The 23,519-nt window shown below is 40.8% G+C and overlaps 1 protein-coding gene across 2 annotated transcripts in view; it reads right to left on the reverse strand.

Moving 5' to 3' along the window:
* LOC136885244 (uncharacterized) overlaps positions 1–23,519 on the reverse strand; it is a 62,411-nt gene that overhangs the window by 37,621 nt on the left and 1,271 nt on the right. The window contains exons 2-3 of one of the 2 annotated variants that reach the window (XM_067157723.2): positions 8,291–8,420; positions 3,247–3,342 (exon numbers count right to left, since the gene is read on the reverse strand). In XM_067157723.2, coding sequence (XP_067013824.2) covers positions 3,247–3,342; positions 8,291–8,356 — 162 coding nt within the window. In that variant the 5' untranslated portion in view covers positions 8,357–8,420. Of the gene's footprint in view, positions 1–3,246; positions 3,343–8,290; positions 8,429–23,519 lie in introns of those variants that run through there. The other variant, XM_068230435.1, reaches the window with a different exon arrangement.

Here is a 23,519-nt window from a genome sequence, read left to right on the forward strand (position 1 = left end):
CTCTACAGGAGAAGCTCTGAACTTTAAAAAAGGAATCAACTCTACTGTTTATCAGAAGATGTCACTGTGTGTTTTTGATTTGCTTTTGTTTTTCAGTGATCAAGAAGTGTGGACATTCTCTAACAGATGTCTCTACCAAAAACTATGGTAATACACTCTGGTGCAATGGAATGAACTCTCTTGAAGAAATTTTGTATTCATAAGTTTTGTTTTTACTAAATTTTGTTCTGTCATTGGTGGGTTGGCAATATTAAGTTTTCTTTCCGCCTGTTTTGAATTTAACCAATCCTAAATTTCTGTAATTAATTTCCCACCAATAAGGTGTTTCTTCATTGCCTTGTGTACAAGTTTTTGCTGTCAACCAATAAAAATTGAGTGGGTGTGTCTACTCATTCCTGAAAGGTCTCGAATTTTCCACGAGGGTATGAAAACTGGTGATTTTCTTGTCTCCAGGCCACATCAGTAACATCTAGCTTAGTGTGTGGACATGTAGCAGGGGCGGGAAGCGCCCCGTTCTTCAGGCAGCAGCTCTTCATCAAGATAATGGCCTCTTAACATCTTTATTTCTTGCAAGCTGAGCAGTTTAACTCCCGGGGAAGGTTCAAAACCTTTAATATGTAACCTATATCTTTAAATATGTAAGCCTTTTCAACCTTTGTAAATACTCCACTTCACTGGAACTGTAATTCGGGGATAGAGAGTGCTTTTCCCTCTCTAGCTCCCCTTCATTTGAAATTGAGGTGACTACATTTTCGTAACCGTTTCTTCTCTTCCTTAATGTATTAAAGTTTTCTCATATGAGTCACCTCCCTACCTTGGGATTAGCCCCTGTTTATTGGCCTAGAGCCACTTAGGTTTTAAAATGTAGATTTAGGAGTGCAACTTCACGGCTCCATCCTTTTGTTTTGGGCCATTTAAATTAACCTAGTTTTTGCACACTAAGGCCCAGTAGATCGGGCACGAGATACCCCTGTTTCTTTATAATTCCTTGATGGCAGTTTGTGTAAAAGTCTGTTATTGCCTCTATAGGCTTGAAAGATCGAGAGCGGGTCAGCTCTTTATGGTGTTATGGTAAAAGTGCCTTAAAGAGGCTTGAGATGTAAGTTGGGAGCATGTGCTTCATGTAGTGAGGGGTTTTCTGCTCTTTGGTAATTTGTGGTTGTGAGCTGAGGGCTCAGAAATTGTAACTTGGAGCACGAAGCCCAGAACTTGTAAGAACCCGAAGCTCGGGCTTTCCTTGTAAAACTAATCTGGTACCTGATTTTGTTATTTCCCCTAGTGGAAACTGGTTAAAATTTTCTCTAATCTTGGTCTTCTTAACCGTGTACCTGATTTAACTTGTTGTTATTTGTTGTACGCTCAAAAATTCTATGTCACCATTGTTAAGTTTCGAAAATATAACCTTTATTTAAATTTTAAATCCATCTTTCAGACTTATACTTAGACCCATTCCACCCCACACCTTCTTTCACCTCTGACTTCCATGGATAACTCCGTAACAGTTAGCATATGTAATGAAATGACCATATTTTTTACTGAAGTATGCACTCTCAGGTGAGAACGTTTGGATACGGTGACTGTTGACTCCAGAATTCATTGCAACGCCACAGACAATGGCACATCCACAGTATTCCATCACCATTTACTCCGATGCAATGCCCAACTCCATTGCAGCGGTAGCACCAGCCTACCAGATGGGGTGGGCCCAGGCCTTCGAACGTCCAGCCCCAATCCACGCGGCAGAGACTTCAGCAGCAATAATGGCAGCAACCTGGGCAACATCCCTCATGGACCCAACCATCTCGACATCTATACGGACAGCTCTGTGGTGTTATGGACATTAAGATCAGGCCGGGGCGCTGTGCTCCACCGCTTTTTGTATTTATTGACAATGTACATACAACTAACTAAGATAGCAACTGAGAGGCGTATTACCCTCTCCTGGTTCCCCACCTCCTCTGCAGCCAACCCCACTGATGCCCCCTCTAGGGACGTGCTTCAATATATAAACACGCACCCGGACCTACTATGAAGGCCGGGGCGACCCTGGAGGGGACGTCAGTATGAAGAGAGCAGCAGAGGTGATGGGACATCACAACTAACGAGGTGTGTAGCTTTTGTCCAACACACTGTTGCCATCACTGTCCGTGGTTCAACCGATTCAATACAAGTAAATAAGAAATGTAGTGTTACATTCTTATTTGGTTAAAAGCGGTACCGGTTTCGACCACCAATCAGCCGATTAAAAATACAAAAACAATGCACAGGAACACAAAAATTAAAGGATAAGTGTTTCATAGAAGTAGCTCAAGAAGCAATATAAGACAATACGGATTAGCACTGCACAATTTTAAATCATAAAAACAAGAAGAATTCAAAGATCAGTCACTTATATGTAGCAAGGCGCATATCCCTGAAGAGTAGCACAAGACAAGCAATGTCCAGCACTGTGCCTTAAAATGTTTACTAGAAGAGGTGAACAGTTCTTTAAACAAGCCCGCAAATACTGCCAGGAATGAAGTCACAACATGATTTAATAAATTTAAAGTCCCAAAATTGTGTATATGTCGAAGACATGTCGCTTAAATAAAGTAAGATGCTAACTCCTGAAGATCAGCGCAACATATGCAATGTCCAGCACTGTGCTTATTAATGCCGACGAAACACAGTGAATAGCTTAAAGAACAAGCCTGTGAAAGCTTCAGTCACAAAAATATATAATACATGTTAATATAACTGAAGTGTATATGAATGTTAATAAGATCTTGTAGATTCATTAGAGATGCAGAAAAGTTGACGTAACAATTGCTTTTTACTTTGAAATTTAGGAAAGGATTCTAGTAATGCAAGAGACAAAGAATCTTCCGATCTACAGCAAATCAACCCCATTGCAAGCTCAGATTAATTAAATACTTGTCATGTAAGAAGCCCTACATGCTAATTTTCTTGTCATATATATTTTATAGCAGTGAATAGGCATTTTTATCACCTGTAATATGTTCAGGCAAAGTAGTTACATCCGTCATGTTCATATTTGCACAAAGACCACGTGGACCTTGAGGAGTGGTATGAAATTTTGTTAATGCCTATGTTACTCTTTCAATGCAAGGAATTTTAGTTCATTTCATTTTTTCAAAATGATTCTTCCTAAAATTAGGGTGCGGGGATTATTCGGTGGTGGGGATTATTCGTGTAAATATGGTATTTTCGTTACCTGACAATGGGTTATCAAATTATGCACATTACCTCAAGAGAGCTTTCCTGTGTTGGCCCTGGCTCTGTTAACTCTGATTTGGCTTCTTTCTTCAGAGCTATCACTCCTGATACATGTTCAATATTTTCCTGTGGAAAGTTAGATATATTAGATATGCATATAACGGACAGCTACAAATCTAGTCACCAACAAATGAGTACGATAAAGCATTACCTGACAGTTAATTTCAAAATTTCAGTAATGTTTAAGGAAGGTTTTTGCCAGCAGAGGATTGTTAAAACCGAAGGCTGTACAGAGAATGGTGTTAATATCCTTGATCACTCCTTATGTCAGAAAAAAGGATGAGACTGAGAACCAAATATAAAATGAGAAACATTTCCTAGCAAAGCAGAAGATATCCTACTGGCCATAGAATTGAGGCCATCTCGCACAGAATTTGGAAGTAAGCTGCCACAGAGATAAACACTAAATCGTATGAACTGTTGTCATATGTCCAATCATATCAATCAAATCTTAGAGGTTGTTTGAACCACTTCCAGGTGTTAAAACTGTTCTGAATCATTTTTTCTTCTCAGCATTCAGTCTGTTTACATAAAGATTTAAAAAATTTGAAATTTTTGAATCACATTCTCTACTCTGGTTTTGCCAACCTCACAGGGGCTACACAAAGTATTGAGACAGTTCTGTTTCAAACAGCACATTTCATTGCTTCCAAGTGTAAAAAGAAGAAAACTAATATGAAAGAAGCAAGCTTATCACAGTCATATACCAGGGAAAGATGTAGCCCAATCTCAATGCATCTACTAATAAAACGTTGTACTACTAAGGGGATGGTATGTTGTGTTCCGTGAAGAACTGTGGGGATGAGAACACCATCAGTAGAGAGTCAGCAATGTTGGAGTGGACATCTGCAGTTTCAGGAGCTCTTTCATGATCTACAATGAGACCTTGAAATTTCTCACCTGGATTCATAAAACCTCGTCAGCAATAAAGGTGTGGGCGAGGGACTGTGATCAAAAGCTTATGTTCTAATATAAGTTAATTTACTAATAAAAATGAATCAAAGTAAGTTACGCAATTCTAGAATATACCGACTTAACCGATTCAATATAGAAGAAAGAGAACAGTAGCTGAACTAAGGAAAGGAAGAAAAATGATGCACAAAATGACAAAATGAATTAATGACATAGAGGAAAGAATAGTTAATTTTTTATGTGCGTTACGTCCTCAAAGTGTTAGAACCCCCTAAGAAGAGGCATATTAAAGAAAATTATCTCAAAAAATCATGTATTCTAGAGTTATGCAGGGTTCTATAAGTAACATAGACACAGACCTGTATGTGAGAAATAAAATAAGCTAATCATTATTCTGCCTTTCTAAATGAATTCAAAGTCTGAGCAAAATACTTATTATGAGAGAAATTGCATTCAGATTTTGAGCTATTTTATCTCTCATATGCCATAGGCAAATCTCCTCTTTCCTTAACACACATATCATTCAACAGACTGTGGATGTGAGAGTAAACTAGAGTAATCACTCCTATGTTAACATTCTGTTTAGTAGACTGGTTTCATGATGATGATGATGATGATGCTTGTTGTTTAAAGGGCATAACATCTAGGTCATCGGCCCCTAACGGTATGAAATGTGACGAAATGAAATTACAATTTCAAAGTACAATAATCACCCACTGACCAGAATACAAAACGTGATGAAGAATGAATGGATGAATATGAATTTAAAACAATCAGTGGATCCGACCCGCAATGCCTCACCTTCCCAGAAACTATATTACTGACTAAGGGACTGCTTCCAAAGCACAATCCTGAATCGATGATGCTTGTTGTCTAAAGGGGTTCTATATCCAGGTAAATGGTCTCTCATAATGGCATTTAATGCTAGTAAAGTAGAACCATGGCATTTCTCAAGTTGCGGTACTAATCAAAGGTAGCGTAAAATCACAGTGTTCCAAAAAATTATGGTACTACTTACAAGTAATGTATGTCGTACTGGTAAAATAGACCTACAATGTTTCTCACAAAATGGCGCCACTCATAGGCAAAGCAAACCCATGGTGCACCTCACATAGAGGTGTACTAATCACAGGGGCTAGTACTATCCCGTGGTGTTCCTCAAATAATGTGTACAAATCACAGGCAATGTTGACCAACAGTGATGCTCATAAAGTGGTACTAATCATAGGCGATGCCCAGACCCACGGTGTTTCCCACATAATGCTACAAATCACGGGCAACATAAGCCCGCTATGTTCCGCATATAGTGGTACTAATCACAGGCATTGGAAACCCACAGTGAACTGCTCTCTGGTACTAATCACAAACCTATTGTGTAATAAAGGAGACCCATGGCTTTCCCCAGGTGATGGTACTAATCACAAGTAGTTTCATGGTTCTAATTTAATCATCCCTTGGTTGCCCCTTTCAGTCACCTCTTACACCAGGCAGGGGATACTGTGGATGTATTCTTCATCTGCGTCCCAACCCACAGGAGAGAGAGAAAAACTCAACAAGCACACATTTATTCTGAGAGCAGCGTGCATTAATTGCAGAATTTTAGCTTTAAGCAACTCTTCGGCAATATCTTATCTATAAATTAGCAGTTCACACAGCTTGCAATAGACTATTACTGTCAAGTCACAGTTATTCACTGAACATCTCTCTTCCAACATTCAAGGTTATCAAAGACATAGAGGTGCCACAATGATGTGCAGGAATTCACTTTCATGCCAGTATAACTACATACATATGCTGGGATAATTCAGCGTCTTCAAATACCTCAACACTGAACGCGAATCACACTCACCAACATGAAATTAGTATGCATCAGTTAACCCTCGGAGCTATCAGATGAAGAGCCACTGAACTGAAAGTCACGCACTCAGAAGATTGCAATGGACTGAGATTAGAGTAGCAACAGACAGAGCAAGAAAAGATGATGAAAAATCATGCTTCTTCTCAAAAATTTTCAATACATCTCCACATTCATCAGGGTGTCTGCTTTAGACAAGCTATACCCACAGTAAACTGCCAAGGCATAATTTTAATACGTGCTCACCCAACATTAGTGACAATATAAAGAAGTTTAAATGAAGCAAATCTTACCTGGAATTTATTTTGGAAGAAAAATATGTTCACCATTAGAGCCATGGACCTACCGGCCACAACCTAATTCAATCTAGCACCCACCATTTTCCATCACTTCAGCAATTACTAGCACTGCAAATAGCTAATATACGATAGGAAATGATGTCAATCCGACAAAGATTCCATTACCAAACCAAGCAGAATAAAGACATTACTACACACCCTCCAGAAATCCATTTCAATAACCAACAGAGGTAATCAATTAACAATCGACAGTCAGTCAAAGGGTACTTAACACATGAAATGCACTGAGGCCTCAATCTTGAGACACTGCCTATCACAACTTCATCACTAGATGGACCTAACCATGGTTCCTTCACTATCAAGCCCACAACATTAATTCAGTTTTTTGCCACTATCAAACATATAATGCACCGCCGTCTCCCTAGTAAATGCTAGAGGCCAATTGTCCATTCGTCAGCCCTTATCTGGGAACTTATGCCACCAGAAGCCCTTTCCTTGTCCCACGAACGATGCTTTTGTCACTAGCTGGACACATAGATGTAGATCAATACTGTTGTTTTTGGATCCTAAGAGCTGGCAGCATTGTGTAGCACACTGTGGCATACTCTCAGACAAAGAAACAAAACAGAGACATACCACTACAGATGCCCAAGCAGCAAAACGTGACTGCTGGTGTTAATATTGGGGAAGCACATAGTAAATTATGCCCCTGCCAGTGAGAGGTTTGATCAAGCGCTCAACGAATTATAACCCTTGATCAGACCTCTCACTGGCTAACCAGGAAGGAAGGCACGCTGCAGGGTAGTGTTTTAGGCCCATTGCTCTTTATTTTGTACATAAACGACATTTCATCAAAAAGAATGACTCATGCAATAACAGGCATCAATGCTGACCTTCAGCGACTTAATGAACACTCCTAGAAAAATTCCCTCCTTCTTAACCCCTCCAAGACACAAACAATCATTATTGGCTCTCAAAAATTGTTGGCCACACTAAGATATGAAACTATTCCTGCAGTTATACTGATTGGTAGAGTTATTCCATTCAGCCAAACTGTGAGAAATCTTGGGAGTGACAATGAGCGAAACTTTAAATTGGTCTCAATTCATTCAGAAAGTGGGTAAAAAAATATTTTCGATACTTCATTCGGTTAAAAGAAACAGCGATATTTTACCTTGTAATGTGAGAGTCAAACTCATACAAATGCTAGTGCTTCCCGTCCTCGACTACTGTGACGTCATTCCGGTAGACGCAACAAAAGAGCAGACTTCAAAACTTCAGTGAGTACTTAATTGTTGCCTTAGATTCATATACAGTCTGAGTTATGATACACATGTCACCCCATAATATCACACTATTTTGTGGCTGAAACCTGAAAAACGATGAACGTATCACATACAGACTGCCCTCTGAAGACAGAGCACTATACATTTCATCCCAGCTTAAGTATTTGTCCTCCTTTCACAGCAGTAATACCCGCTGTGGTTCCTCCCTTTCTATTCCTGTCCACCGATCCTCTATGTACAACAATTCCTTTGTTGTGGCGGGTTCTAGACTTTGGAATTCCCTGCCTGTCAGTGTCAGAAATTCCACCTCATTACTTAAATTTACATCTACTTGCCGAGACTACCTGCTGAATGCAGTTGACTAATCTGTATGAATGGAAGATCGAATGAATGTGAGTTAGAAAAGTGTAATGTATTTTTGTGTAGGTTATTATTTTACTATATAATATTAAGTACTCAAACTCTGCTCCCAATGATGTATCACTACAGTGGTTAAGTGTAAGAGAGGGCCAAGAGCCCTAACTTTGGCACCTACAAAGGCATAATAAACAAACAAACAAACAAACAAACAAACAAACAAACAAACAAACAAACAAACAAACAAACACATTAATAAATTAATTAATTCTGACCTCTATAAAGTTATGTGGAATGAGACTTACAAGTGATGCCTTTGTTATTCCTTCAAGCCAGGCTGGTTCCTCCTTGACCTTTATTTGCAGGTCCATTTCACACTGCAACTGAAGTAGTTAGAAGATACTGGGGTTTATGATTACTTCCAATGATGTTACACTGAAACACAGGCCAGAAAAATGTATTACCTTATTGTTACTTAGGTTATTTGTCAACAGACTAAGTTTTTCTTTTGTTATTTGCTTTACGTCGCACCGACACAGATAGGTCTTATGGTGATGATGGGACAGGGAAGGGCTAGGAGTGGGAAGGAAGCGGCCATGGCCTTAATTAAGGTACAGCCCCAGCATTTGCCTGGTGTGAAAATGGGAAACCACGGAAAACCAACTTCAGGGCTGCCGACAGTGGGGTTCGAACCCACGATCTCCCGAATACTGGATACTGGCCGCAATTAAGCGACTGCAGCTATCGAGCTCGGTAACAGACTAAGCAACAAGCTTGTAATTTTATATTTGGTATATTACGATCATACCAAAAAACACCAAAATTTAACATACCTATAGGACCTCCACTTTTCTATGAGTGATACTATGATCATAGCTAAGGACCTCCAGTTTTACATGACTTCAAATACAGCAATCACTTCCATAGGAAATATAACATAGCTGTCAATATTGAGATTGTTACGGAGTTTTCCGTGGTAGGTAGAGGTAGAAGAAGGTGCTGGGGTGAACAGGTCTCAAAATACGAAATTAAAGTTAAGATAAAATTTAACAAGGTTATATTTTCTTTGCAAAATCAAGAAATAACAAGAGTGGCAGGTACAGAGTAGCAAAGCTATCAATCGAGAATGTACAATTACAGAGTTACAGGATTTGGGCTCCTAGAGCTAGACACATAATTCTTGAGCAAAAAGCCCAACCTTACGCAATACAACATTCAACAAAGGGGCAGAAGACCCCAATCATGTCCAGGAGCTCTTGCTCCCAATTACACAGTAAAGCCTCCTCGAGGCATTCAGAAACAAATTTTAAGAAAGAGCGACCCGCTCTTTCGTTCAAGCCTATCCAAGGCCACACCAAATTCCACCTTCAAGCTGTCCTTCAAGGACACATACACAGGGGTAAAAATACCCAACCTACTGAGGCCTAATTAGAGAAGAAACAGAAATATTACACGGCCTCTAAAATACCAACTTGAGACGAGGCATTCTTGCACTCCTACTAAACTTTATTTAAAACCTACTTGGCGCTAGGCCTCTAATGCAAGGGCTAATCCCATACTAAAGAGGTGACTTATAGAAGGGGACAATCTACGTTACGTTAAGGAAGAAACGGTTGTGAAAATAAGTTCACCTCAACGCAATATGAGTGGGAGGTCGAGAGGGTTAAGCACTCTCTATCCCAATATGTAGTTTAAAAAGATAGAATTGGTACCAAGTGTCTTTATATTTTAAAGGAAAGTTACATGGTAGAAAGGCTTTGGACCTGCCCCGAGAGTTAAACTGCTGAGCTCGCAAGAAAAGAAGTTATTAAACGGCCATTGCCTGGTGGTTGAACTGCTGCCCGAAGAAAGAGGCGCTTCCCGCCCCCTGCTACGTATTTTACACACTGATAGATGTTACTGAAGTGGCCCGGAGACCCGAAAATCAGCAGTTTATATACCCTCGTGGAAAGTTCGAGGCGTTTCAGGAATTAGAACACCCGCCCACAATCATTTTATTGGCTAACAACGAAAACCCCTACACAAGATGAAGAAGAAACACATTATTGGTGGAAAATTAATTACAGAAATTCCTTATTGGTCGAATTCAAAACTGGCGGAAAGAAAGGGTTAATATTGCCAACTTAAACAATAACTGAAAGAAATTTAACAAAGAACAAACTTGTGAATTTAAAATTTCTCCAAAACACAGTTCTTTCACTTCGCACTAGGGTGCATAATTGTAGACCTTCAGTAGTGCCATCTGGAAGAGAATGTCCACACTTCTTACTACAGGCAAAACAAAAATACATCGAAAACGACCCAGTTCAGAAACTTCAAAATTTACAAGTAGGGACATCTTCTGACAAACTTGAGAATTAACACTGTAGATAAAGTTCCGACTTCCTCCAGTAGAGGAGTTTCAACCGGCGCAAAGTTTGAATTAGCGGCGTGGAGGTGTACCACCCGGTACAGACCCCCCCCCCCCCAAAGTTCCTCCAAGGGGAAACACAGAAGAACATAAACTTTAGTTTCAAAATAAGGTCCAAGTTATGATGTTGATATAGAAGTTCATTGCGGAAGTATTTACCAACAAGTTTTCTTAAAATGATTGGATCCAGTTTCAAAATTCTTTGGTTACTATTGATGTAATGTCTTTCTGCTTGTAGAAGGAAAAACCCTTTAATTCTTGAAAGTCGAGAAAAATTTTCTGAGTCCACTAGATATTGTCGTTGAATTCAAAAATGTAGTAATGGTGATATTAAATGTCCATGTAGCTGATTAAATATATATTCAAGGTTGATTAAATTAGACGGCCAGACCGGCCGCTGCTGCTTGTGTCCAGAGGAGGCCGCTCGGACCCCTCAAGTACCCTGAGATACCGCTCGCCCGCACTATGAGAGGAGTAGTGGAGTTGAAGCACGCCGCGCCCGCGGCGAACATACAAGGTCGTGGGCTAGTTGCAGGTTGTGCGCCGCACATCAGCCTTGGCCGGGAGGAGGACTCCGGCTCGCCGTACACTGGTTAGCCTCACGGAGAGGGGCGGGCCCTTACCCCACCTCAGTGGCGGTACGGCGCCGCGCTGCTGCGGGAGCACTGAAACATTAAAGCTCGCCGGCAGAATTTTGTTGGACCAGAATGATTTTAGGGTACATTCATTGTGGTGGAACTGAGGGGCCAGCGGCGTAGAAATATTCATTTCATTGAAGAGCCACTGTGTGTTGTTGAGCAGGAGACGGGAGCGTGGTAATGGCCATGGCAAGGACAGGATGGCAGTTTAACTGGTCGGGGAAGGTTTACAAAAATGCTTATATACAGGGAAACAGATTCCAAGGGCAGAAGGCCTTAAAAGTGAAATCCAGCGAACAAAAATATAACCTTCATATTTCTTTCAAAATTATATGAAGCAAGTTAGCACAGAAATTACACCGGTTTCACCTGTGACAGGCGAACCCTATATATCCTCTCGGTGGCTGGATTGCTTAGCAATAAAGTAACGGGTGTAAGGAAATCGATAATAGTACACGGCCCATGAAATCTGGGGGCAAGCTTGCCCGCGGGAACAAAATTCTTGACCATCACCTGGTCGCCTACCGTCAAATTGGTGGGTCTCCGTCCACGATCATATCTTTCGTTAACCTTTTCATGAGACACTTTAAGATTGGCTTTAGCCTTCTTCCAAAGATCTTTAATGTTATCTGGATCTACTGCTCAGGTAGAATGTCACTCAGAGACCAGAGGTTAGAGAGCGGCGTGTTGGGAACAAACTTGAACATCAACGAAGCTGGAGTAAATTTATGTGATTCATGAACAGCCGAGTTCAAAGCAAAAGCTACCCAATGTAGGGACGTGTCCCACCTAGAATGATCTTCATGATGATAGGCAATAAGCGCGGACCTCAGGTTACGATTAACCCGTTCAGCCAGAGATGGTTGAGGATAATAAGCAGAAGTTGTCACATGAGATATGGACAGACCAAAACAAAATTTACGAAATAAATTAGATGTGAAAGCCTTAGCATTGTCAGACACAATATATTGACACGTACCAAAAGAAGCAAAGATTGAATTTAGACAAGTAATGGTGGACTGAGCGGTAGCAGGCTTAGTCGGAAATAACCAGGAAAATCTTGTAAAATCATCTACACATACAAAGATGAACTTGTTGGCAATTCCCTTTGACTGGGGGAAGAGTCCTACATAATCAATATACAGCCGTTCCATTGGGCGCGACGCTTGATGAGAAGACAAAAGGCCTACCTTGGTAGACATGGTGGGTTTACTAAGCAAGCAGGATTTACACGCCTTTACTAGTTCACGAATTTCACCGTCCATACCCTTCCAGGTGAACCTTTCACGAATCTTTTCACGAGTTTTAAAGATGCCTAGATGCCCCCCTAATGGGGTCTCATGGTAGTACTTGAAGATCATAGGTACAAGAACACCTGGAACGACCACTTTCATCATCTTATCATGCCTCGAAGGGCAACATAAAACTCTCTTCCTCAGTACATAAGGGACGACGTGTTCCCCAGAAGAAAGGGTTTCCATTATCGGAGCCAGCGTAGGATCTTCACGTTGGTATTTCTCAACGTCCCTAAAGAGCATGGGAGCATCTGTTAAGATGGCATTAACCTCAGATAGTATGGGCTCGGGAGGTGATGAACTTTCGACAGGTTCGTGGGTCTCGACGTCGTTGGAAAACATACGGCTGAGTCCGTCTGCAACAACGTTTTCAGTACCTCTGATATGCCTAACGTCAAATTGGAATGCCGAAATTCGGATAGCCCAACGGGCTATACGACGAGTACGACGCGGCCTACCTAAGACCCAGCTTAAGGCTTGATTATCAGTCTCCAGGTCGAATTTGACATGTTCCAGATAGAGACGGAACTTTTCTAAGGCAAATAAGACTGCCAAACCTTCGAGCTCATAGATGGAATACTTGGCTTCTTGAGCCGATAGAGTCCTAGATGCATAGGCGATGGGTCGCCTCCCTAGTTCAGTCTCTTGAAGGAGTACTGCAGCTACCGCCGACGATGACGCGTCGGTTTGGACGATGAACTTCTTCGAGAAATCGGGCATAGCCAGAACAGGGGCATTACCCAGAGCTAATTTAAGATCTCCAAAAGCGGCTTCTTGAGAAGGTCCCCACTCAAATATGATGCCTTTCCTACGGAGAAGGTTCAAGGGTGCCGCTCTATTAGCGAAGTTAGGAATAAACTTCCTGAAGAAATTCACCATACCAATGAAGCTGGCGATCCCTTTGATGTCCCTGGGAGGTTTAAAATCATGGATGGCCTGTGTTCTAGAGTGATCGACAGCAACACCATCGGGCGAAACAATATGCCCTAGGAATGACATGGAAGGCTTAGCGAAAGCTACCTTGGACAACTTCACAGTTAGCCCAGCCTTACGAAGGCGATTGAGAACTTCCTTTAGATGATCTAGATGTTCTTCAAAAGTCTCCGAAAATACGACGACATCATCAAGATAGTGGTACAAGAACTCGAATTTGATGTCGGAGAAGGCCCTATCTAGCAGTCTAGTGAGTACAGCTGCTCCCGTGGGGAGCCCGAAAGGCACGCGGTTGTATTCATACAGATTCCAATCCGTAGCAAACGCTGTAAGATGTTTAGACTCTTCAGCTAGGGGAATTTGATTATAGGCCTGATTCAGGTCCAAGATGGTAAAGAATTTAGCTTTACGAAACCATGAAAAACAAGAATGAAGGTCAGGAAGGGGCACAGATTGCAACACCACCTTCCGATTGAGAGCCCTGTAATCAATGACAGGCCTGAAGCCACCTTGTGGTTTCGGGACTAGAAAAATAGGCGAAGAATACGCCGACTTAGGGGGCCTAATAATACCATCCTTAAACATCTGATCAATGATTTCTTTCAGAGCCTTCATTTTAGGTGGAGATAGCCTATATGGTGGAAAACGGACAGGAATCGAATCCGTGACCTCAATTTTGTATTCAATAAGGTCAGTAACACCAAGAGTATCAGAGAACACCTCTGGAAACGACTGACACAACTTACGAATACTATCAGCCTGCTCCTCAGGTAGATGTCTAAGGTCTAACAAAATCTCATCGTGGGTTGGCGAAATAGATGAATATGATACAGAGCTACACTTTAACAAAGGGATTTTACAATTAGAGGCAAATTTGAATGTGCACGACTTACTCTGAAGGTCGAGCACTACACCGGTGTGAGAAATGAAGTCAGCTCCCAATATAATGGGGCAAGACAAGTGCTTGGCGACAAACAATTTAACTTTCCAAGTAAATTTAAAAATACGAATTTTGACGTATAAGGAGCCTAAAATTTCTAATGGAGAAGAATTAGCCGGAACGTATTGAACAGAAGATGAGCAATAGTCCGGAAGTCTACAACAGATTTCAATTTCGTATACCATTCAGCCGAAATGATAGAACAAACACTGCCAGAGTCTAATAGAGCTGTTACAGGCTCATTATTTAATTCAATTTTGAGGAAGGGCACAGGTGCGGGGCTCTGGGGCATTCAAAAGATACATTTGAAGACTGAGTCTTCCCTGAATTTTCGACCTGTTTACCAGGGGCTGAGCCTCGGGAAGATGGATTAGTCGACCCAGCCGAAGCCACTAGTCACTTTTGATTGTTATTGGAAGTTGCACCCGAAGTTGAGCAGGAGGGGGTGCTGTTGGTATTAGGGCAGTTCTTAGCAATATGGGAGAACGCGCCGCATTTAAAACAACCTTGTGATGAACCTGCTCCACTATTTGTCCTACTCGATTTGATCAATGGACATTTATTGCGAAGATGGTCAGGCGACCCGCAAGCATAATATTTACGGGGTGTGACTGGTCGGCGAGGTGGAGGCCGAGGATTACTAAAAGAAGGAGGGGGTTCTTTCGCGACACGCAAGGTATCGGCGTATCTAACTCCTTCCGCTGAGACAGCCAATGCTTCAAGTTCAGAGAAGGTTTGCGGGCACGCCGCGAAACACAAATATGACCTATAGGATGGTGAAATACCATCCACAATAGCTTGTACAATCTGATCTTCAGGGAAGTGAAGAGCAAACACACTAGTATAGAATTTAATATCTTGGATGAAATCTGCCAAGTTTTCATCCAATCGCTGTACACGATAATAGTACTTCTGAATAAGTGAGGACCTTGCCCTAGCCGGAATGAAGTTAGCTAGCAAGTGGGCGTGGAAGTCTTCAATAGATGATTGTTCGGCAATGGCTCTTACTATTTTGTCTGAGAGAACACCAATTGCATAAGGATAAATTATCTGCAAAATTTGACATGGAGAAAGAGAAAAAACAAGAGCATGGTCCTGAAACTCAACTAAAAACCTTAATAATGAAATTACTTCACTGGTAGTATTAACAGAAAACTTAGAGATCCCTCTGAGCAACATTGCTAATGGATGAGGCAAGCTGCTGAACCCGGGTGACATAGTAGGTAAAGGTTTAAGTGGCAAAGAAGCTAATTCAGAACGTACATTATTCAACGAGGTACGGCTTTCAGACTCGTTGTCCAATGGGGCAGAGATTTGTTGAGCTCCCACGGTTTTCCTATTGACTTCTCCCTTAGGAGGCTCTTCCTCGCTACCTACGTTCACCGTAGTGGGTTGATCAGTTTTGGGAGGAACTTCCCCAGTTAACAATTGGGTAACCTTACTGGACAATTCAGAAAGACTTTCAAGAACGACGTTAGCTTCCTTCCTCTGAACGTCATTCAACTTCAGAGAAAACAGATCGTTAACTCTATCAGAAAAATGAAATAGCCTAGCTTGCACACGTTTAATTTGATTAGACGACGGGTCATTTTCTTCAAAAAAGGTAATTACAGATGCCAGCTCAGTAGTATTGTCCGTGATCGTGGAGAGAGAGTCGTCAATTTCTTTCTCTCCCAAAGTGGGGATGGAAATGGGCAAATCAAGGGACTCTCTAAGCTTATTTGTGTCTACCGCAACCGTGCCTCCAGATTGCACGTTTCTAATAGTTAATTCATAGATCAACTCCTCCTTGCGCAAATAGTTAAGATGGAGAACATCGCGAGGGCCGGGCATGATGACAAAGCAATTTTGAAAACAAACGGAAAAATCAAAAAAAATCCAGCAAATGAGAAAATTGTTAGAGTTCGAAAACAAGGCAATGTTTAGCCGTCAAAAGGGGCTAAATTGAGACCCATTCAACCACGCTCTGCTACCACTTGTTACGGAGTTTCCCGTGGTAGGTAGAGGTAGAAGAAGGTGCTGGGGCGAACAGGTCTCAAAATACGAAATTAAAGTTAAGATAAAATTTAACAAGGTTATATTTTCTTTGCAAAATCAAGAAATAACAAGAGTGGCAGATACAGAGTAGCAAAGCCATCAATCGAGAATGTACAATTACAGAGTCACAGGATTTGGGCTCCTAGAGCCAGATACATAATTCTTGAGCAATAAGCCCAACCTTACGCTATACAAGATTCAACAAAGGGGCAGAAGACCCCAATCATGTCCAGGAGCTCTTGCTCCCAATTACACAGTAAAGCCTCCTCGAGGCATACAGAAACAAATTTTAAGAAAGAGCGACCCGCTCTTGCGTTCAAGCCTATCCAAGGCCACACCAAATTCCACCTTCAAGCTGTCCTTCAAGGACACATACACAGGGGTAAAAATACCCAACCTACTGAGGCCTAATTAGAGAAGAAACAGAAATATTACACGGCCTCTAAAATACCAACTTGAGAGGAGGCGTTCTTGCACTCCCACTACACTTTATTTAAAACCTACTTGGCGCTAGGCCTCTAATGCAAGGACTAATCCCATACTAAAGAGGTGACTTATAGAAGGGGACAATTTACGTTACGTTAAGGAAGAAACGGTTGTGAAAATAAGTTCACCTCAACGCAATATGAGTGGGAGGTCGAGAGGGTTAAGCACTCTCTATCCCAATATGTAGTTTAAAAAGATAGAATTGGTACCAAGTGTCTTTATATTTTAAAGGAAAGTTACATGGTAGAAAGGCTTCGGACCTGCCCCGAGAGTTAAACTGCTGAGCTCGCAAGAAAAGAAGTTATTAAACGGCCATTTCCTGGTGGTTGAACTGCTGCCCGAAGGAAGAGGCGCTTCCCGCCCCCTGCTACGTATTTTACACACTGATAGATGTTACTGAAGTGGCCCGGAGACCCGAAAATCAGCAGTTGATATACCCTCGTGGAATGTTCGAGGCGTTTCAGGAATTAGAACACCCGCCCACAATCATTTTATTGGCTAACAACGAAAACCCCTACACAAGATGAAGAAGAAACACATTATTGGTGGAAAATTAATTACAGAAATTCCTTATTGGTCGAATTCAAAACTGGCGGAAAGAAAGGGTTAATATTGCCAACTTAAACAATAACTGAAAGAAATTTAACAAAGAACAAACTTGTGAATTTAAAATTTCTCCAAAACACAGTTCTTTCACTTCGCACTAGGGTGCATAATTGTAGACCTTCAGTAGTGCCATCTGGAAGAGAATGTCCACACTTCTTACTAAAGGCAAAACAAAAATACATCGAAAACGACCCAGTTCAGAAACTTCAAAATTTACAAGTAGGGACATCTTCTGAGAAACTTGAGAATTAACACTGTAGATAAAGTTCCGACTTCCTCCAGTAGAGGAGTTTCAACCGGCGCAAAGTTTGAATTAGCGGCGTGGAGGTGTACCACCCGGTACAGAGATCATAGTCAAAGGATCCCTAATTTTACATGACACCTTATATCGTATGCATAGTTATATAACATACAGTTTTATATGTAACTGAAACCAGAACAAGATGGGTTTTCTTGTTAAAAATCGAGCGAACATTGATTGTGATCAAAATGCACAAAACTTCTTCAAAATTCAGCGACTATTCCATTTGCATATCACTCTGATCACCTGGATCCATATCTTGGAATCTTCCCACCACTGTTATCTTCAGGATCAGAATTCAGGACAGGTGTCTGTGCGAAATTGGTACGAGTCACTCCAGGTAGAACAACGGAGGGAAGATGAGGGACAAGGAACTGTTGCTGAGATGTGTGGAAGTAGGAGGAAGGGAAAAGCTAGGAAAGGAAAATGTTGAGTAGAGGATAGGGAAAGACAGGTGGAACAGGGTCATGGGAAGGATAAAAGGGAGGAGGAAGTAGCTTCTGCAGCTATCAGGAAAGATAGGGCTGACCAGGAGGGGAGGGGATCAAATGAGGTGGGTAGGGTTGAGGCTCTGGTCAGGGGGGATTCCATCGTTAGACATGTGGGGAAAGTGTGTGGAGGAAAGGGTACCAGGGTAGAGTGTTATCCAGGAATTAGGTTGAGGCAGATGTTGAGGAAAGTAGAAGAGAGGGAGGAGGGGCAGGAGAAGGTGGTGGTGTTTCTCGTTGGTACCAACAACATAAGGCAAGCTGATATAAGTACCAACATAGTTGGAGATGTGTGGGATCTGGTAAATGCAGCACGGGTGAAGTTTAAGAAAGCGGAGATTGTTATTAGTGGAATACTGTGTAGAAGGGATACTGACTGGAAGGTTGATTGGGGATTTAAATGAGACTATGGAGTGGGTATGTGGGAAACTGGGAGTGAAATTTCTAGATCCTAATGGGTGGGTAGGAGATAGGGGTCTGTGCTCAGATGGCCTTCATTTAACCCATAGTGGTACGTATAAGTTACGAAATTTGTTTGGAAAGGTAATAGGGAGGTACATTCAGGGAAACGGGATGGCCTAGGGAGCGGTGATACGGGAACAGGGAACTGGAAATCAAGTAGGGATGACATAAAATTGTTAGTGTTGAACTGTAGAAGTATTGTAAGGAAAGGAATAGAATTAAGTAATTTAATAGATATATATATTTACCAGATATTGTAATAGGAAATGAATCGTGGCTGAGAAAGGATATAATGGATGCAGAAATTTTCTCACGGCACTGGAGTGTGTATCGTAGAGATAGGATAGGAAGGGTGGGAGGGGGAGTGTCCATTCTGGTGAAAGAAGAATTTGTAAGCTACGAAAAAGTTAAAGATGAGACACATGAAATTCTAGGTGTAGACTCATTTCTAAAGATAATAGGCAACTTGATATATTTGGAGTGTACAGATCGGGAAAGGGTAGCACTGACGCGGATTCGGAATTATTTGATAGGATAGTCAGCTATGTGGGAAACGACATGGAAAGAAATGTGATTGTAGCGGGAGATCTGAATTTGCCAGATGTCAATTGGGAAGGAAATGCGAACGACAGGAAGCATGACCAACAAATGGCAAATAAGTTAATATGGGAAGGACAGCTGAATCAGAAAGTAATGGAACCAACCAGAGGGAAAAATATCCTGGATGTCGTGCTGATAAAACCAGATGAGCTCTATAGGGAAACTGAAGTAATAGATGGTATTAGTGAACATGAAGCTGTTTTTGTGGTAGTTAAAAATAAATGTGATAGAAAGGAAGGTCTTAAAAGTAGGACTGTTAGGCAGTACCATATGGCTGATAAAGCAGGCATGAGGCAGTTTCTAAAAAGTTACTATGATCGGTGGAAAACGGTAAATAAAAATGTAAACAGAATCTGGGATGGGTTTAAAGAAATTGTTGAGGAATGCGAAAACAGGTTTGTACCTTAAAGGGTGGTAAGGAATGGTAAAGACCCACCTTATTATAATAGAGAAATAAAGAGACTAAGAAGGAGGTGCAGACTGGAAAGAAATAGATTTAGAAATGGCTGTGGAAGTAAGGAGAAATTGAAGGAACTTATTAGAAAATTGAATCTAGCAAAGAAGGCAGCTAAGGATAACATGATGGCAAGCATAATTGGCAGTCATACAAATTTTAGTGAAAAATGGAAGGGTATGTATAAGTATTTTAAGGCAGAAACAGGTTCCAAGAAGGACATTCCAGGAATATTTAATGAACAAGGGGAGTGTGTATGTGAGGACCTTCAAAAGGCAGAAGTATTCAGTCAGCAGTATGTAAAGATTGTTGGTTACAAGGATCATGTCCAGATAGAGGAGGAGACTAAGGCCAAAGAAGTAAAAAATTTACATATGATAACAATGACATTTACAACAAGATGCAAAAGTTGAAAACTAGAAAAGCGGCTGGAATTGATCAGATTTCTGAGGATATACTGAAGACAATGGGTTGGGATATAGTACCATATCAGATGTACTTATTTGATTATTGTTTGGTCGGAGGAGCTATACCAGAAGAATGGAGAGTTGGTATAGTAGCCCCTGTGTATAAAGGAAAGGGTGATAGACATAAAGCTGAAAATTACATGCCAGTAAGTTTGACATGCATTGTATGTAAGCTTTGGGAAGGCATTCTTTCTGATTATATTAGACATGTTTGTGAAATTAATAACTGGTTCGATAGAAGGCAATTCGGTTTTAGGAAAGGTTATTCCACTGAAGCTCAACTTGTAGGATTCCAGCAAGATATAGCAGATATCTTGGATTCTGGAGGTCAAATCGACTGTATCGCGATTGACCTGTCTAAAGCATTTGATAGGGTGGATCATGAGAGACTACTGGCAAAAATGAGTGCGATTGGACTAGACAAAAGAGTGACTGAATAGGTTTCTATATTTCTAGAAAATAGATCTCAGAGAATTAGGGTAGGTGAAGCTTTATCTGACCCTGTAATAATTAAGAGGGGAATTCCTCAAAGAAGTATTATCGGACCTTTATGTTTTCTTATATATATAAATGATATGGGTAAAGGAGTGGAATCGAAGGTACGGTAAGGCTTTTTGCGGATGATGTTATTCTCTATAGAGTTATAAATAAGTTACAACTGCAACGTGACCTCGAAAATGTTGTGAGATGGATAGCAGGCAATGGTATGTTGATAAACGGGGTTAAAAGTCAGGTTGTGAGTTTCACAAATAGGAAAAGTCCTCCCAGTTTTAATTACTGCATTGATGGGGTGAAAGTTCCTTTTGGGGATCATTGTAAGTATCCAGGTGTTAATATAAGGAAAGATCTCCATTGGGGCAATCACATAAATGGGATTGTAAATAAAGGGTACAGATCTCTGCACATGATTATGAGGGTGTTTAGGGGTTGTAGTAAGGATGTAAAGGAGAGGGCATATAAGTCTCTGGTAAGACCCCAACTAGAGCATGGTTCCAGTGTATGGGACCCTCACCAGGATTACCTGATTCAAGAACTGGAAAAAATTAAAAAAAAGCAGGTCGATTTGTTCCGGGTGATTTCCGACAAAAGAGTAGCGTTACAAAAATGTTGCAATTTTTGGGTTGGAAAGAATTGAGAGAAAGAAGAAGAGCTGCTCGACTAAGTGGTATGTTCCAAGCTGTCAGCGGAGAGATGGCGTGGAATGGCATTAGTGGACGAATAAGTTTGAGTGGCATTTATAAAAGTAGGACAGATCACAATATGAAGATAAAGTTGGAATTCAAGAGGACAAACTGGGACAAATATTCATTTATAGGAAGGGGAGTTAGGGATTGGAATAACTTACCAAGGGAGATGTTCAATAAATTTCCAATTTCTCTGAAATCATTTTTGAAAAGGCTAGGAAAGCAACAGATAGGAAATCTGCCACCTGGGCGACTGCCCCAAATGCAGATCAGTATTGATTGATTTGATTCTGAACTTCGCTTCAAAACTGAACAAGATCAGATTTCCTTGAGATCTGTTCTATCAAAATTTTCTTTCCTAGGATCAAATTCTCTCAAACCATTCTCCTCTCATCAAGCTGATTCACTATCTCTTTATTTCTAACATGTTCTACCCATCTGATCTTCAACAACTTCTGATAACACGGCATTTGAAAGGCTTCAACTCTGTTTTTCTCGGCACCAGTTATTATCCATGTTTCACTTCCATGCAGTGCCGTACTCCATACTCAGTCTAACATCAATTTTAAGTTCTTCAATGCATTGAATCTAAAGAACATGATGGAGAAAAGATGGGAGTTTCGGTGGGATTTAGTGATAACATTTATAGATATTGAGATGGCATATGACAGTGTACCATGACAAGCGGTCTTGGATAGGTTGATAAATAAGATGAGAGGGAGAGGAGAAAAACCAATTCTAAAAAGCCATAAACAAAAAGTGAGTAAGTAGTACGAAGACTATGATAGGACAAACAAACTGGTTCGAAGTAGAAACAGGACTTCAACAAGGATGTGTATCATCCCCTGTACTCTACATTACAACCATGGATGAAATCTGCAACAGTATACAACAAAAAGGGGGAAGTAAAGAGACAATGGCCTTACTCTTTGCAGATGACATAGTAGTATGTAGAGAAGATGGAATGGAAGTACAAGAACAAGATATTGTACAGAATTAGGAGCTAGAGGTATATGGAATGCACATAAGTGTGGAGAGGTATATAATAGCAGTGGTGATGAGAGGTAATAGAGAAGGAAGTGGGAATATTGAAGTAAATGGAAGACCATTTGAAGTTGTGGAAAGCTTCAAGTATTCGGGATCTATAGTCAGGAAATGGGACGTCCGAAAGGAATGAAAGAAAATTTTGCACCCTATGTATTACACACTAATTTTGACACATGCATCAGGCACGTGGACAACAGCAAACTATGATGACAGCAGAATCCAAGAGGCCAAAGTAAAATTCCTTAGAGGAATAATAAGGAGGATATGAAGAGATAAAGTCAGAAGCGTAGAAATCAGGGAAAGAATTGGATTCCCTAAACTGCAAGACAAGATAGAGACCAATAAGCTGAAATGGTGTGGACACATGATGAGAATAGGAGAGGGTAGAGTTCCAGAGAGTGATTACAGAGAAAATAACAGGAGAAAGACATCGGGGAATGCCCAGACAGAGGTGGGTGGATATGGCGAAAGAGAGTACAGAGAAGAGAGGAGTAAAAAGTAGAAAAAAATATTGGAAGAAAGAAGGGAGTTGTGGAGATATAGAAAACTGAGGAAGTCCTTAATTCATAACTCTACCCAAAAGACTGGAAATGGAAAATGAAGAAGAATCTGTTGAACTGAAGACAAAAATTTATTCAACACTTCTACGAGCTCATTTCATCGAACTTTTACTTAAGTGCATTTTCTTTATTTGTCTGTGCATGTCATGTCTAATGACACAACCCAGGGTTGCTTAACACAGCACCCCTTGAAGGGAGTTCTGTGTCATGCAACTGGTTTAAATGTTTAGCAGTTTGTTCCCCACATGGTCCAAAACTAGTCTGTGTTGAATACCTTGAGTGGTGCCTCACTGAATTCATTTCAGCCAATAACAGTGCTTATTATTCACTTTGTGATATTTTACTGTAAAAGTAAACATAATGTACACATGTAACACGAGCTTCGTTCCTGAGGCCAATTGCGTTGATTCTTACTCATTGCCACGAAACAGATTCCTATGGAAACACATATCTATTCAGGAAACTATGATCAATTATATTTTGTATACTGCTACATAAGGGACACCAGGCCTACTTGTTCTGGCCTTCACTGGTTATTCTATTAATATAAATTTTGATTTCACTTTCAAGTAACAACTACCTTTTACAGTTCCCAGAGACAGAATATAGTCCTGAAGATTTTTCTT

Source organism: Anabrus simplex, chromosome 14 (genome assembly GCF_040414725.1).
Source record: "Anabrus simplex isolate iqAnaSimp1 chromosome 14, ASM4041472v1, whole genome shotgun sequence".
Taxonomy (NCBI): Eukaryota; Metazoa; Arthropoda; class Insecta; order Orthoptera; family Tettigoniidae; genus Anabrus; species Anabrus simplex.